Source organism: Chanodichthys erythropterus, chromosome 10, assembly GCF_024489055.1.
Source record: "Chanodichthys erythropterus isolate Z2021 chromosome 10, ASM2448905v1, whole genome shotgun sequence".
Taxonomy (NCBI): Eukaryota; Metazoa; Chordata; class Actinopteri; order Cypriniformes; family Xenocyprididae; genus Chanodichthys; species Chanodichthys erythropterus.
In genome coordinates, this window is record NC_090230.1 from 48,135,446 (window position 1) to 48,150,797 (window position 15,352).

The 15,352-nt window shown below is 35.8% G+C and overlaps 3 protein-coding genes across 3 annotated transcripts; 2 read left to right on the top strand and 1 right to left on the bottom strand.

Moving 5' to 3' along the window:
- The first annotated feature begins 940 nt into the window (after positions 1-940).
- Positions 941-6,974, top strand: LOC137028776 (PPP2R1A-PPP2R2A-interacting phosphatase regulator 1). Its single transcript, XM_067397988.1, has 9 exons — positions 941-1,833; positions 2,184-2,268; positions 2,363-2,419; positions 3,065-3,111; positions 3,192-3,249; positions 3,338-3,405; positions 3,583-3,638; positions 4,545-4,629; positions 4,727-6,974. The coding sequence occupies exons 1-9, from the start codon at positions 1,748-1,750 to the stop codon at positions 4,842-4,844; spliced, it is 660 nt and encodes a 219-aa protein (XP_067254089.1). The 5' UTR covers positions 941-1,747; the 3' UTR covers positions 4,845-6,974.
- Positions 6,975-7,111: 137 nt separating this feature from the next.
- On the bottom strand, positions 7,112-13,170 carry c10h17orf49 (chromosome 10 C17orf49 homolog). Its single transcript, XM_067397989.1, has 6 exons — positions 12,927-13,170; positions 12,732-12,826; positions 12,475-12,576; positions 10,856-11,085; positions 10,642-10,743; positions 7,112-8,154 (listed from the first exon to the last, which is right to left on the bottom strand). Exons 1-6 carry the CDS (start codon positions 12,945-12,947, stop codon positions 8,090-8,092), a joined length of 615 nt encoding a protein of 204 aa, XP_067254090.1. The 5' UTR covers positions 12,948-13,170; the 3' UTR covers positions 7,112-8,089.
- A 188-nt stretch (positions 13,171-13,358) lies between these two features.
- On the top strand, positions 13,359-15,321 carry rnasekb (ribonuclease, RNase K b). The gene is made up of 3 exons (XM_067397997.1): positions 13,359-13,526; positions 13,941-14,023; positions 14,604-15,321. Exons 1-3 carry the CDS (start codon positions 13,449-13,451, stop codon positions 14,746-14,748), a joined length of 306 nt encoding a protein of 101 aa, XP_067254098.1. The 5' UTR covers positions 13,359-13,448; the 3' UTR covers positions 14,749-15,321.
- The last annotated feature ends 31 nt before the right edge of the window (positions 15,322-15,352 follow it).

A 15,352-nucleotide genomic window follows, 5' to 3' on the forward strand; every position in this document is an offset into this window, starting at 1 on the left:
AGTTTTTAAAATTTAAGGCCTGTAGTGAATAAAAAGACATTTTAATGCATCTCAAAGATAAAATCGCACACTTTTTCCAAACGAAACCTTAAAAGTACAAACACTTTCAGCTCCTTGTAATTTATTATGCATCATTTATGCTTGAATGTGTAATTCCTAAGCATTCACTAATTCATTAGCAATACCAGACAGTAAATACATGTTTGCCTTAAATGCAGATTTGAAAGAAATACACACACACTTTCATTGTAAACGGTTAATATGGAATATGTAAGAGTGTAATGAAATGAAAACACTATATGTTATGAATATAATTCACATTGGCAGAATTTACTTGGGAACACTTTGATTTGTTAAAATTAGTTAATGCATATAGGTATCATGAACCATCAATGAAAAATATTTTTTACAGCATTCACAATACATGTTTAACATTTTACAATGAACATTAGTGCATGTATTATGAAAATGAATACATTTATAAATCAGCATTAACCTAGATTAAATAGTGTAAAAATACTAATCGTACACAATACCTAATGCATAATCCATTTACCAATCTTATTTGAAAATAGTACTTGAGCATACATCAATAGCTTAATTTAAGTTCAGTACAGTTAAAATATAGTTTACATACAGTTTTGTAGAGCAGTACTAATGTATTATGGATTGGCATGAATCATGCATCCGAAGGTGACTCTTTTGGATTAATCCTCAATGAAAATAACATTAAATGTTTGCATTTGCTCCTTAATCGTATTACTTTAAAAAAAAAGAGATTAATCTGACAAGCAAACTCTACATATTTTACAACAAGGCCAGAATAATTGGCAATAGAATATGCAGTTAGTAAACAGTTGTAAGCCACATATTCACTTCTCTTGAGCACAGTGCTTTATCTCTATGTGCAATTCTCTTGTCTACCAAAGCGAGGCGCTGTTGTACAAGGGGATGCACAATCTTATTTGGTTGCGGGAAATATGTTTTATTTTCTAAATTAAGAAATGACCGGAAAACTTTTAATGTATCCCGTGTTTCAGACTGTATCAGCAGACACTTTCAGATGAGGATGCTTTCACCGACAGAGCCGACGATCACGTTTGATCGGGATTGTGTTATGTCATTTTTCCGACTGCTTAAACTAGCAGGTAAACTTGAAAAATAAGCCGTGGCATTAAGCTTCACCTTTATCACGACATTTGACCAAAAAGACCCGAAAGCGTATTTTCGGACCACTTTGATCAGTGTTGATTCGCTTATGTGCTGTTTGCGCTTTTTGATGTTTTATTTACTCTGTTTGGATAAGTTGGATTGGATTAAAAAGCCAAAGGACCTTGTCGAGTTATTGGCTGTGCATTGGAAATAGCACTGAATATACATAATTGATTGTCTGAATACGAAACACCTCCTTAATGCACAGAAATAACTGTATTTACTTCATGTTTACGCCGATGAAATCAACCTGAGGAGTTTATACCAAGTTTGTGCGCGAACCGATAAACCAGCTGTAGCGCGAGCTCACAGCTGTTCATCAAATTACTGTATCAAGCTGACAGTATTTCATTTAAAACTTCATCAAAATGCGATAGACACGGGAAAGCAGTCAAACAGTTAAATTGGATCGGGTATTTTGGCGTGAGGCCTGCTGGTCGGGCTTTTGCCGGGTGAGAGTTGGTGCTCTGGCCGCGCCAGGGGGCGTTCAGCCCGGCCGTGAGTGACGCACAGCCTCGGTGCCAGAGGACGAGCTATGGAGAGGATGGAGGTGGACCAGTGCGCAGGCGCAGGAGGAGCCCTCCGAAGGTCGAACAGCGCCCCCATGATCACGAACGTCAGGTGAGGGAACTGCACCCATCGATAAGTGAATGGAACCATATATTCCCCAAGTTTCACAGACAAGGTTTAAACCATGGTTTAAACCTAGTCCCAGACTAAAATGCATGCATATCTTACAAAATATCTTAAAATATGTCAGTACCATTGTTTTGCACACCAGTAATGTTTTTTTCTTTTATAAAAGCTACTTAAATGCCCTAATTGAACTAAGGATTAATCCTGGCTTAATCTAAGCCCTGTCTGTGAAACTCTGCCATTACATTTAAAAACTAATATTTGCTAAAAAACAAATTGATCCCAAAACAAATTTATTCTTTTAAATTTCCAACTTTTATTTGCTGGCACAACAGTGATGGGACGACAGTGTTCAGCTCTAATAGTTCAGCTCGGTATCGTCGGAGCAGCGTGTCTGTAAATCCGAGCTTTCCCTCCCGGGTGAGTTCTCAGGTGGTCTGTAAATATCAGTATTGGACATTTATTTAAGAAAAAACTTAAAAGAAGTAAATAACACATTACCTTTGTGTTGCAGACCCTCCCTCTGTCCCCATTCTCCCTGTCATGTGAGAGATCCGAACACAAGAGACAGGTGAGAACTAAAGAATTGATACTGCAACTCCTTTAAACATTAGCGAAGTTCACATGTACACTGCCTGGCCAAAAAAAAAAGTTGCTGTTTGGATTTTAATAGGCAAATACTTAAGAATCTATGAATGGAGCATTTTTACAATGATTATTATGTTTCTAGCATGTTTTATGTTTGGCAACGGTTCTTTTAACCCTAACAGATTGTGTAGCTTTTCATTTCTTAAACAGCCATGTCGGAAGATGAATCATGGCCATATTCCAGGATGAAAATGCCAATATTCATCAAGGTTAAAATTGTGAAAGAATGGTTAGGAGGGAGCATGAAGAATCATTTTCACACATGAATTGGTACCTCTGAGTCCAGACCTTAATTTCACTGAAAGTCTTTGGGATGTGCTGGAGGAGACTTTACAGAGTGCTCACCTCTTGCATTGTCAATAGAAGATCTTGACCAAAAATTGATGCCCTGATTCATCATAACCTTTATATATACTTGGGTTTTGTAAAGAGATTCATCAGTATAAAATATATACATGTCTACAAAACTAATTTCCAGCATTAAAAACATAAGCATTTGAAGTTTTTAAAGTATGAGAAATATTAATTCAGTCAAGTGAGGTATAATTGTACAATGCTTTTCTTTCAGATTGAGAACATGGAGCTCACTTTGAGAGGGAGTTTACAGAGACTAAGGTAGCTAGATATACATAAATGAACAGTTTATGTTATCAAATTTTTTTTAACTTATTTTGTCTCTCCCCCCTTCATCTAAGTGCCTCGTCTGCTGTTCCCCTTCCTCCTGTGAGTCATTGGCATGGCCATCTGTCTCCAGTGAGTATTTCACTCTCTTCGGGTTTCAGTTCATAAGTCAATCCATTGTCATTCTTTTTATTCATCTCTGCCTGTACATCCCACACAGGGATTCCATTCCCAGGACAGTGGTGTCACTCCTAATTCCTCACCCAGTCCAACACGAAGGTTTCGAGGGTAAGTTCATGAATAAAACTACAGTATTATAATGTATATCCTTCAGATGTCAAGAGCACCAGGATTTTTTTTTTTTTCTTCTTCTTCAGAATTTGGTCTCATAATTATTCTTTTCAAAATGTAAGATATACAAATATCCCTACTGAACAAAGTTTTTGATGTTTTTTGATTGAACAGAGGGTCTGTGAGCTCTGGAGTGAGATGGCCATCAGTTGCACCTTTGAAAAGGAAAGGTAGTGATATTGTAGCCTGTTGTTTCTTCTAAAGGCATTTGAATCAGTTATCACAAGGGATGGAAATTTAATAAATATATAATGAAAGAATTGCAATTTATTAGCACTTTGGACTGTTTTATTAGCAATATTTTCTTTGCTTGAACTAACTACATCACTATTCAGAAGTTTGGGGTCAGTTACACTATTTAATGTTTTGAAAGAAGTCTCTTATGCTCACCACTGCATTTATTAAAATACAGTGAACTATTGTGAAACATTATTAAAATTTAAAATGTCTGCTTTCTGTTCTAATATATTTTAATATGTAATTTATTCCTGTGATGCAAAGCTGAATTTTCAGCATCATTACTCCAGTCTTCAGTGTCACATGATCCTTCAGAAATCATTCTAATATACTTATTTGCTGCTCAAGAAACATTTCTTGTGATGGTAAATATATTTGTGGAAATTTTAAATATATTTCCAGGATTATTGACTATTGATGAATGGAATGTTTAAAAGAACAGCATTTGAAATAGAAACCTTTTGTAACAATGAAAAAGTCTTTACTGCCATTTTTGATCAATTTAATGCATACTTGCTGAATATTAATTTCTTTAAAAAACCTTACTGACCCCAAACTTTTGAACAGTAGTGTAAGTAATTGTGATAATGACATATACTATGTATTCAAAAATGCATAGTAACAGTTCTTGGTTATTTTCAAGTTGGACATGATGAACAACTTGAGTGTATTTTGACTGATTTATTAAAAAAAATCAATTAGTTTGTGAAGTGAACTACTACTGGTGACACTTATCAACTCCAGTATTTAAAAAAAGGATTTTTTCCATTCTCATTCTTTAATCAGTTTTTAGGTGTCATATTACATTTTTTGTCCCCCCCCCCATCTTTTCCACTCAGGTGGAGTGGAATCGGATGGTCCGCCTAAAAAGCTATTTGTTGCTGGAGTCACAGACCCTGCTCACATAACCAGTTACACAGTCAGGTGAGTCTTATAAAGATGCTTCAGTAATAAACCGAACAGACTCTCACACCTCATGAGTATCAATGTCAGCACTTAATGAATCTCTTTACACATACAGTGTTTCCCAGTCAGTGGACTCTTCCTCTGGGACCGCTCCTGTCGGTTCAAACACCCCAGCCAGCCCCCTGTCCCTCTCCCCACCGCCCCCCTTCACCTCTCACCACCCCAGCATCTAAACCCCAGTATTCATCACACCAGAGTCCAGATCACCAACATGTAGAGCTTTGGACTCATGGTGTTGTTAAATGAAGACCAAACTTTGACTTAAACTCAGTTCTGTCTATGTTTTCCTGCTTTTTATTTTGGTGCTTTGATGAGTCTTTCAGCTCAATCACTTCTGAAGGAAATTCGTCCTAGTTGTGACTTTGACTTCAGAGGAAATCAAGAGGCAATATAAGAAGACAAAATCTTCTGGATGTATTTGACACGACAACATGGACACTGCAGGCCATCATATAATTTTGTGAATAATCATGGTGCCTACAGAATATTGTGTTGTACATTTGAAATAGTATCTGCAATAACACGATGAAAGTGTTCAGGTGATTTCCACCTGGCAAATCTGGACACACAGACCCATTCCTCAGTGTACAGACTCAAGAAAAAGACCAGTTTTGCTCTTCTTTGCTTTCCTCGAGTTGTGGCAAAACACTTTTGTATTTTGGTACATCTTCAGCTTCCATTAACGGGGTCCAACGGTCTGGTAAAATGTCCAGAATGCATTGAAAAAAACTAAGGATAGAGAGTATTAAAATCAGTTGGCCATAACGTTTTGTATAAATGTGTATAAATATGTGAATAATCGAATATTATTTTGGTAGGTATTAATCCTATGTTTCTTTTTTCGTTTATCCGAGGGGTCTGATATGATCTGTAAATATGTTTATTTTTCCATATAGCTTTTAGCTCGGACTGAACTTTTTAAGTTCGAAAATATTCTTTAAATCATTGGAAATGATACCAGCGCATTTAGGCAACTCCCACATTTTGATTCTCTTAACGCTTACTTAAAACAAGTACTGTAAAGACAAGACGTCTCGCATCTTGTCTAGAATCAAGTGTTGGAGTATAGGCAAAGCACTTTCAGTGAAAAGTCCACATCGAAAACTGACCTAGAGCCTGAGAATGTATTCCGTCTGAGGCCACAGTGTGAAAACCTTTGGTCAAACTGTTTTTCCACCTAATGAAACCCTAAACAAGACCCTTAGGTTTTGAATTATGTACAGAAACCAAGGACTTAAGACGCAAGGGGTGGGTTGTTGCATTACAAACACGATAAATAATTTCTACATTGATACAATCACAGTTTCAGCGGATATCGTACTCTTCCTCTTGTACTATTTGCACAGTGTTAGATATCAATGTTGCTGTTACATGAGTGGGATCATATTTACTTTTATTGTAAAGGATCTTATTTTGTATGGTTTATTTTTTTAAATCCTTTCACTTGGGAAATGTTCAGTTCTTTCAGTGAGCCGAAAAACAGTCAAGAGTTTCATCTTACCCTTCATAAGATGGATTTAACTCATTTATTTTACTCTCCTCTCGCTCGAGCTACGTTTTACGTAAAGTATCGGATGCAGTACTTCTGGATTGAGGCTTTAATTCTGGTGTTTGAGCTGGATGGATTTTATTAGGCTCGTTATTATTATCCAGAAAAGTCACATGCTGCAGTTAATTGACTGGAAGCCCTCCTAAAGCAAGTTGCCCATGATACTTCACAACATTATGCAAATTTTGTTGACTGTGGCGTCTGTAATATTGTTATTTATGAATGTATAAAGGCTCTGGTTGCAGTACATACTTTAATATCAATGTAAAGATATGTCACCATTCTTGATTCCCAGTCTTTATCAACACCGGCAGCTTGTTGGTCTGTAAAGCTGCATGTCGGACATTTGAAGCTGTTCCTGTTTCCATATTCACGTATTAAGAGGAATATGGCTCATTCTTCCCTATAGTCGTTGCCTTTAATTTTTACTCATTTAGTTTTTCATTCACAGTGATGACAATGCCTTATAGGTTTTAAATGTTTAAGTTTGAATTCCAAAGTTTCTTGCACTGTTTGTAATTTTGCCATTTCCATTTGAGGTCCTTGAAATTTCAAAGATTGATACCAATGTTTATGGGTCTGTAAAAGTGATTACGTATGTGCAATATGCATTAAAGTTGCTGGAATTAGTATTTGTTACATTGACCGGGATAATCAGGTCCATGTACTTATCAAGAACCTGAATGGAAGACTTGAGCTCTGTTGTTCTGGATCAGTCGTATAACCAGTTGTTTTTATTCATTTCCCACTATTACCTACAATATGTACCATGTCATTTATTTTCCAGATTTGCCATACACTTAATATTAGATCTGTTGTGTCTGTGCGTCAGAGATGGTCACGATTTGTCTTTTGTTCTCCTCAAATGACTGTGTTACTAAATGGATTGCGAGCGCACAAAAAACATTGTAAAGAAATGCCAAAGCTGATAGATTCTGCCTATCAATTGTTTAAGTTGTAAATATATTCTAAAAGCCAGAAAAAATTAAAGTGAAAGATGGATATTTTTTGATGTATTGGTAGCAAAAGTACATTTTTTCCCTCTGTCACACAAAATGAATGTCCAATTATCAGAGAAGAAATATCATTTACCATAAATGAAATGTATATGATACCATATATTCTTATTATGAACAAGATCATAATAAAAACTCATTTTATTGATTTGCATGCTGTCTTTTTGTTCTGAGCGAAGACAATGTCAAGCTGATTTGTTCATATGAAATGTAAACAGGCATGTCTTGTTTACGGTTGAAATGACCTGTTTAATTATGTCATGTTAAAATAATATATATACATACAATAGAAGCTGCACCTAACATACAGTGAAAAAAATGGTAAAATTCTGTAACTATTTTTTGATTGCATGCTGCCACTTTTCCATTACAGTCAGCATCTTATGTCACTTCACAAAGACTTACTTTAGCCAAAAGGGCCTATTAAAAATACAAAAAATAAAAAGTATTTTTACAAGTAGTTTGACCCCTGCACCACTGTCCTATTGTCCTATAAACCCCTTTTCAACTGGGCAAAGTAGATCACAAAACATGAACCACAAAAAAAAAAAAAAAAAACATTTTCCATCTTCCATTAGATTCCTTTCCATAAGATTAAAAAAACTTCATTTTTTCTGCATAAGAACTAAAGATGTAATACTTTGTCAATGAAATGGGCAGATAAAGGTTGGTGATGTAGTAGAGGTTTGGACTGGTGTTATTTGGACCCACGGTGGAAGAGATTTAACAGGTGCCAAATGCTGCCTTCTCCATTTTTGTATCTCATGATCAAACTGCAGAATCTTTACATGTGATGTCCTTAATAATCTTTGTCCCCATTTCCATGAATATCACTTTGACTGAGCAATGAAGATCAGCGGGACAGCAGGGGCAAATCACTGGAGTTCATTATAAGACTGGAGTCCAGATTCAAGCTCTCTGTCAGAAAAAAGTTTATCAACAGCAACAAAGTTAGCATGCTTTTCCACTTGATGAACGGTTAGTTCACCAAAAATGAAAATTCTGTCATTAATTACTCACCCTCATGTCGTTCCACACCCATAAGACTTTTGTTCATCTTCGGAATGCAAATGAAGATCTTTTTGATGAAATCTGAGAGCTTTCTGACCCTCCATAGACAGCTACGCAACAAACTTTGACACTTCCAAAAGTTCATAAAGAGATCGTAAAACTAACCCATATGAATTGAGCAGTTTAGTCCAAATTTTCTGAAGAGACACAATTGCTTTATATGATGAACAGATTGAATTTAGGCTTTTATTCACATATAAACATTCATCAGCCCACACATCAGTTGTGGCAATTGGAAGCTCATGCATTGTTTGCTTGATGTGCTTGATGCATTCTCCTGTGTTACGCAGCATGTTTGAGTTTCCGCAAGAGGTTTGTTCTCACGCGCCAGTTAGGTTCAGGATTTCATCAAAAAGATCTTCATTTGTGTTCCAAAGATGAACGAAAGTCTTGCGGGATGACATAAGAATGACATGAGGGTGAGTAATTAATGACAGAATTTTCATTTTTGGGTGAACTAACAAGAGTTTTATGTTAAAAACCATAATCTTAATCCATTTTATTGTACATTGACTACTATTAGTATGCAATTCATGTGTTAATCTCCCCCAAAAAAATGTAAATATTGGGCCCCTACAGGCATCATTAATACACTGGCCCCGTTTACACCTGGTATTAAGATGTGTTTTGGTCGATCGGATCAAAAGTGGATGAAGCTAAATAAAGGTGTAAACGGGGTGTAAAATGTTTTGAGCTTCTCCACTTTAGACCACTTCTAGAGGTAGTCAAGAAAGCATTAGACTGGATTGCATTCGTAGTGTAAACACTCATGAGGTCGAATTCATTCAAACAGCCGCAAAAGAACGCCTACTCTCCGCCTAATACGTAAACATTATGGAAAGCAGTGTAGCAACTAGCCAGATGGGATTTTAACTTTGTCAGCTGAAAACACAAGATTGGTTTGAAGATGGAAAATGTACCAAGCACAATTCTCTCACCATTCCTGATTTCTAACACACACTTACAGTGTTCGGCGTAATCTAAACGAAAGCCGCTGCCCTCCATATGTTTTCTGTGTGTGTAAATTGTGTGAGCTTATTTAGCTCATTAGATCGAAACAAGAGTGTGTACTCACTCTTTTACGGGAGTGAGCAAATTATGAAGTAAACAAAGATTTAAAAACTGTTTTTATTTTGATATACACACTTAGAATAAATTAATATTCCACTCTCATTAATGTAGTTAAGCATTGAAAATACATGAAATCTTTATCCAGAATTGATAACATATTTTATATGAATTTAAATATTTTGAAGTGGATGCATTGTTTTTGATGATCAAATGGTCCACTGTCCCGTTTGACTTGGTCTGATGACACAGTATTGTACAACCTCTGCAGCACGCAGGTGCAGTTGGTGTCATGTGCAGACACAGTAGCCTAATGATAACCATTTTCATATACATGTTTTAAATTTAAAATGTTTTGTCAGTGACACACTGAGTCAGACAATTATTTACACTGCAAAAATAAGGCCTATCTGTTTCCATTACAAAAATATAAACATCCTAACATATATGTTTACCTTATAGGCAAAATTTGATCAATTTAATGCATTTAAAACAATTAAAAATACTATTTGGCTTAGAAAATAACTTACTCTTGATTTATTTATTCTAAGACAAAACAAGGACAGGGAATGATTTTTAGCAATGTAATGTGATGGCACGAATGGCATTTAGAGTCATATTTTCCTAATGTCTTGTATCGTTCAACATAGTATCACGTGGATGGGAATATTCATATGGAAATGATATGCAGATGAGGTTATGCATAGTAAAACTTGGCATTATAAGCTCCATCTATGGTTATTTCGGGGAGGAGACGGGGTGGAGATGCATGTACACACAATCTTCCGCTGAGTTTTAAAAAGGGAATTATGCGCAGGTTCTGGCGTATGCATGGTTTTACAAATCTGAAAACTTTTGTGCGTACACAAAATCTGTCAATCTCTTTCCAGCTCAATCTATAGTATACATTTGGGGTGTGGAGGCACGACGTGTGAAACGAGTGGTTGAAAATATGCTTTAGTTTTGTAATTCCGCAAAGTGGCACTAGTGTCGCAGAAACTACAAACTTCACCTTTAAAGGATTCATTTACCCCCAAATAAAAATTGTCATCATTTATTCAACCTTCATTTCCTTCCAAACCTGTATGACTTTCTACGGTGAAATTTTGAGATTTTTTTTTAATACAGTCACTATGTTTCAAGCTTCAAAACTGTTGCAAAAAGCACCATAAAGGGGTTTGGAATGAAAAGAGGGTGAATAAATTATGACAGAACGTTCATTTTTGGGTAATCATTCCTTTCAATGCATTTAAAAATGGGACTCACCTTGGTCAAAGTTTGGTTTTTTAGTGGAGCCCTCTCCAAGCCCCTCGATATCCACCAAATCACTGTTCACATCAGAGTCATTGAGAGCACTCAGAGTCACATCTGATAACAGAGAGCCAGTTCATTTACAGACATATAACCACATTTTGTCAACTGACATTATTAATGAAAAATGTTTTCATTTTTTATCCCTTGTAATTGGAAAGTGAGTCACCTGCTGGTTTAGGGTTTTTTATTGCTGGTTGTAAAGATGAAGAACTCTGCAATCCAGTTGTGACGACAACCTGTGAGGTTGGAACAGCAATAACAGTGGGGGCCACTGATGCAGGAGGCGGTGGCAGTGTCACTGTGGTTTTCTTCATAGTTTTTTTAGGCGACTCTGCAGTGAGAGGAACCCTGCTGTCCTCATACAGCTTCCTTTTCACTGTGGTCTTAATCTGGGCACTACAAGATGACAAGAAAAACAGATGCAATATTATGCTTTTATTTGATCAAAAATACATTAAAAAACAGGAATATTGTGAAATATAAACCTAGAAAAAACTCTAAAATGTAATTACTTCATTGTCACATGATCCTTCAGAAATCATTTGCTGCTCAAGAAACATTTCTTATTATTAATGTTCAAAATAGTTTGACTTATTGGTGCATTACCCTTCTGCTCCGGACAGTGACGCTGATGACGTGTTATCTGGTGCGCTCGAGCTTCATTTACAGTCTGAAGGAGACATTGTTTGTATTTTGGTATTGCTATATTTTTTAAAATGGTGCGTAGGTGTGCATGTCACGGATGTCCTAATCGCGTCACTGTCCGGAGCAGAAGGGGGCGGTAATGCACCAATAACCTGGATGCCAACCGCCGTAAAACAGGAAAGAAAAAGAAGCAGCGTCACTGTGGATTGAAAGCGGATATACAACAGACCCGGAAGAGAAGACAATGCTGAATAAAGTCGTAGTTTTTGTTATTTTTGGAGCAAAATGCATTTTAGATGCTTCAAAAACTTCTAACTAACCCACTGATGTCACATGGACTACTTTGATGATGTTTTTATTACCTTTCTGGACATGGACAGTCTACTGTACATACATTTTCAATGGAAGGACAGAAAGCTCTCGGACCAAATCTAAAATATCTTAAACTGTGTTACGAAGATGAATGAAGGTCTTACGGGTTTGGAACGACATGAGGTTGAGTCATTAATGACATCATTTTCATTTTCGGGTGAACTAACCCTTTAAATTGATACAAATGACGTAAATAATTATGTAAATACATTTATTATTGTTACAATAGATTTATATTTCAAATAAATGTTGTTCTTTTGAACTTTCCATTCAGAAAGTATCAGTTTCCACAAAGGTATTTTTTAACATTGATAATAGATAAGAAGAAGAAGAACAATTATTAATAATTGAGCTCTAAAACATTATATTAGAATGATTTCTGAAGGATCATGTGATACTGAAGACTGGAGTAATGATGCCGAAAATTAAGCTTTGCATCACAGGAATAAATTACATATTCAAAAAAAAACAAAAAAAAAAACAGTTATTGTAAAATGTAATGTTTCCCAGTATTACTGTTTTTACTGCCTTGTTGAGCATAAGAGGAGAGAAGATTATGAAAATAATTAAAAATCTTAATTATTTCAATTTTTTTACCCCCAGCGTATTTATTATTTGCTCTAACATTAATTCATCACAGCACAAAAATATATATATTTTTAAAACATATTATATATTATTCAATATATTAAAATGAGAATATAACGACTTGAATATTTATTTTAATTTGAAAAAATGACAGCTAACTATAACTTAATACACACTTACACTGTGCGCTCCTTTATGACTGAGCTGATGCTGTTCAAATCTTCACCGAAGCGGCGAACTGCAGATCGCAGCATCTCAATCTCCGTGTCGGTCCATTTGGCTCTGAGAGAACGAGTGTGCAAAGGGAAAATGAGTAATTTACAAATTACTGACTATACATAAACAATAGGACAAAACTAATTAGAACATCTAACATTTACCGGGAGAGACGCAAAGAATGCATTTGAAATACTGCAGATGCAGTTTCAGCATCTCACCCTGCAGGAGATGAGTCTGCCACTGGATGCAGCTGCATGGTCAGTTCACCCAGTTTAGAGAATGCCGCGCCTGCAGCCGAGAAGATCTCGCCCACCTGATTGGCATTTATATGTGGTTTTTTATTTATTTATTTATCAGTTACGTAAGAACATTAATAATGAATAAGTCGAAATGAAGAATTGCTAGTGTTTTACCTTTGTGGAAGCTGAAGTCATGCTGGAGTGATGAGCTGCAATAAAAAGAACTGACACAAATACAACAACAGTCCAGTCGAGTCTCAATCAGCGGCGCTGAAAAGATAAAACTATCAAACCGGTTTAAAATGACTGTTGCAGTCATTCAGCGACCTTCTGTACGACAAAAATAATGCTAACTTTATTATATATCTAACAAAAAAGTCTCTATAATCAGCATGAACGCAACATAATAGTTCGAACTAAAAATTCCCAGAGTACAATGCGCTTCGAAAACGAGGCGTGTAATTGGTCAGTCCATAGCCAATCAAATGATTGAACACGATCTGCGCAACATCCACACGAAAACAGCCGAGCGTTGCCGAGTAAGATTACGGAACTAGTCTAAAAAACCCGAGTGCCGCCGATGTATATCCGGTCGATTGGGTCGAGAGAAGGATAGAGGCAGGCTGTCATCCCGACTGGATGTAGCAACCTTTTCCCTGTTTTGAGAGGAAGAATCTGCGGGCGATCTCGGATAAAATGCCGTCGCTTTTATTCTGTGGGCCCAAATTGGCAGCCTGTGGGATCGTGTTAAGCATCTGGGGTGTCGTTATGCTGGTAAGGATTATAGTCTTCTTCGTGTCATCGCTTGCTAGTTGTAGCTAATGGGATTCATCCCCAACGACAGGAATAATTCACATAATAATACTAAATGTTGGTGTATTTGGATTTTAACTGATAGATAAATGCGTACATTTGTAACAAATCTGCACAAAAAGATATGTTCTATCACCTATTTATCAGCAGAATATACTAGGAGCCTGATATGAGGAATATAACAGCAGGTGTTGGGATCATAGGATGTGAAGGCCTGAATAGCTATTCTTCACTGACTTGAGGGTCTTTTTTTGTGTATTTTTTGTGTATTTCCATAGATATATATTGGGTGCTCTTCCATAATTAATTCCACCTCTATGTACTAATTTTAAATATTCACAACAAACCTTGTTAATTATTCACTTTTGTTTTCAGTCAATGTTGGGAATCTTCTTCAGTGCAAAATCTGCTGTGCTGATCGAAGATGTTCCCTTTACTGAGGAAGACATCCGTGATGAGTGAGTTACTTTCCCCCATATAATCTTCCAGACATCTGAATAGATATTTTAAGATAAGAAATTAATACTTTTATTCAACAAGGATGCATTAAATTGATCAAAAGTGACAGACATTTATAATGTTGCAAGATTTCTACTTCAAATGCATGCTGTTCTTTTGAGCTTTCTATTCATCAAAGAATCCTAAATAAAAAATGTATTGTGGTTTCCACAAAAATATTAAGCAGCGCAACTGTTTTCAGCATTGATAATAATAAGAAATTTTTCTTGAGCATCAAATCAGCATATTAGAATGATTTCTGAAGGATCATGTGACACCGAAGACTGGAGTAATGATGCTGACAACTAGGCTTTGCATCACAGGAATAAATTACATTTTAAAATATATTTAAATAGAATAGAGTTTAAATTGTAATAATATTTCACAAAATTATTTTTTTTTCTGTGTTTTTGCTCAAATAATAATTTGCTTCAAACATTTCGAATAGGCTGCATGTGTAAAATGAGAACTGGCATATCCTGAGATTATGGCATTTTTACATGCAAATGTTTACTCCTGAATTTGTCTTCCCTTCAACAGCAAGAATCCACCACAGACAATTTATGGACTCTACAACCAAGTTGGGATCAACTGCTTCATTGCTGCTGCCATCTACGTAGGTGTTGGCGCAGTGTCTCTGTGTCAAGTTCGCCTTAACAAGCGCCAGGAGTACATGGTCACATAAACCCAGACAATTTCCAAATTCAAGTCCAATTACTCCTAATTATTTATTTTTAAAAGACTTCTCAACAATCTAGAAGGAGATTTTGCTTTGTTATATTGTCTGAAATTGATATATTTGCCAGTTCATCTTTGGCTCAAAATTTAAATACTAGATATATTGATGATGTAATGAAGAAAATGTGTCCAAAACATACAGTAAATAGCCACAAATACATGCTGTGTGCATATATATGCATGTCATGTGTTGTTAAATTCCAGAAATATTCAGAAAATTATGGGAAGGAACTTTGACTCCACATTTTCCATCATATAAATAAGCATAACAAGCCGAAGGTCTTCACTTTAATGGTTGTCTTCTGATGAATAAGCTATAAGACAATATAGGTCCAGATGTTAGTAGCTTGTGTTTATGTTGAATGTGTGTGTATGGTGGACATTTTTTGAATTCCGATATTTAAATGTTTGTGTGGTAATATAAATGTCTATTATTTTATTGATGTACACCCTGCAAACCTTGTGCTGTGTACTTGATATCACAACAGTAATGAACAATGCAAGATAAGTCTTATGTTCACTTCAATAAATTACTAGTGAAAAAAAATATT

Bases quoted from the DNA above. Each gene is read 5' to 3' on its own strand.
- LOC137028776 (XM_067397988.1), top strand. From the start codon at position 1,748: ATGGAGAGGATGGAGGTGGACCAGTGCGCAGGCGCAGGAGGAGCCCTC. The intron at 1,834-2,183 runs GTGAGGGAACTG...CTGGCACAACAG, and splicing joins CCCATGATCACGAACGTCAG to TGATGGGACGACAGTGTTCA. The intron at 3,406-3,582 runs GTAAGTTCATGA...TTGATTGAACAG, and splicing joins CCAACACGAAGGTTTCGAGG to AGGGTCTGTGAGCTCTGGAG.
- rnasekb (XM_067397997.1), top strand. From the start codon at position 13,449: ATGCCGTCGCTTTTATTCTGTGGGCCCAAATTGGCAGCCTGTGGGATC. The intron at 13,527-13,940 runs GTAAGGATTATA...TTTTGTTTTCAG, and splicing joins TCTGGGGTGTCGTTATGCTG to TCAATGTTGGGAATCTTCTT. The intron at 14,024-14,603 runs GTGAGTTACTTT...TCCCTTCAACAG, and splicing joins GAGGAAGACATCCGTGATGA to CAAGAATCCACCACAGACAA.
- c10h17orf49 (XM_067397989.1), bottom strand. From the start codon at position 12,947: ATGACTTCAGCTTCCACAAAG. The intron at 12,827-12,926 runs GTAAAACACTAG...AATGCCAATCAG, and splicing joins TGACTTCAGCTTCCACAAAG to GTGGGCGAGATCTTCTCGGC. The intron at 11,086-12,474 runs GTAAGTGTGTAT...GTCATCTTGTAG, and splicing joins GTCATAAAGGAGCGCACAGT to TGCCCAGATTAAGACCACAG.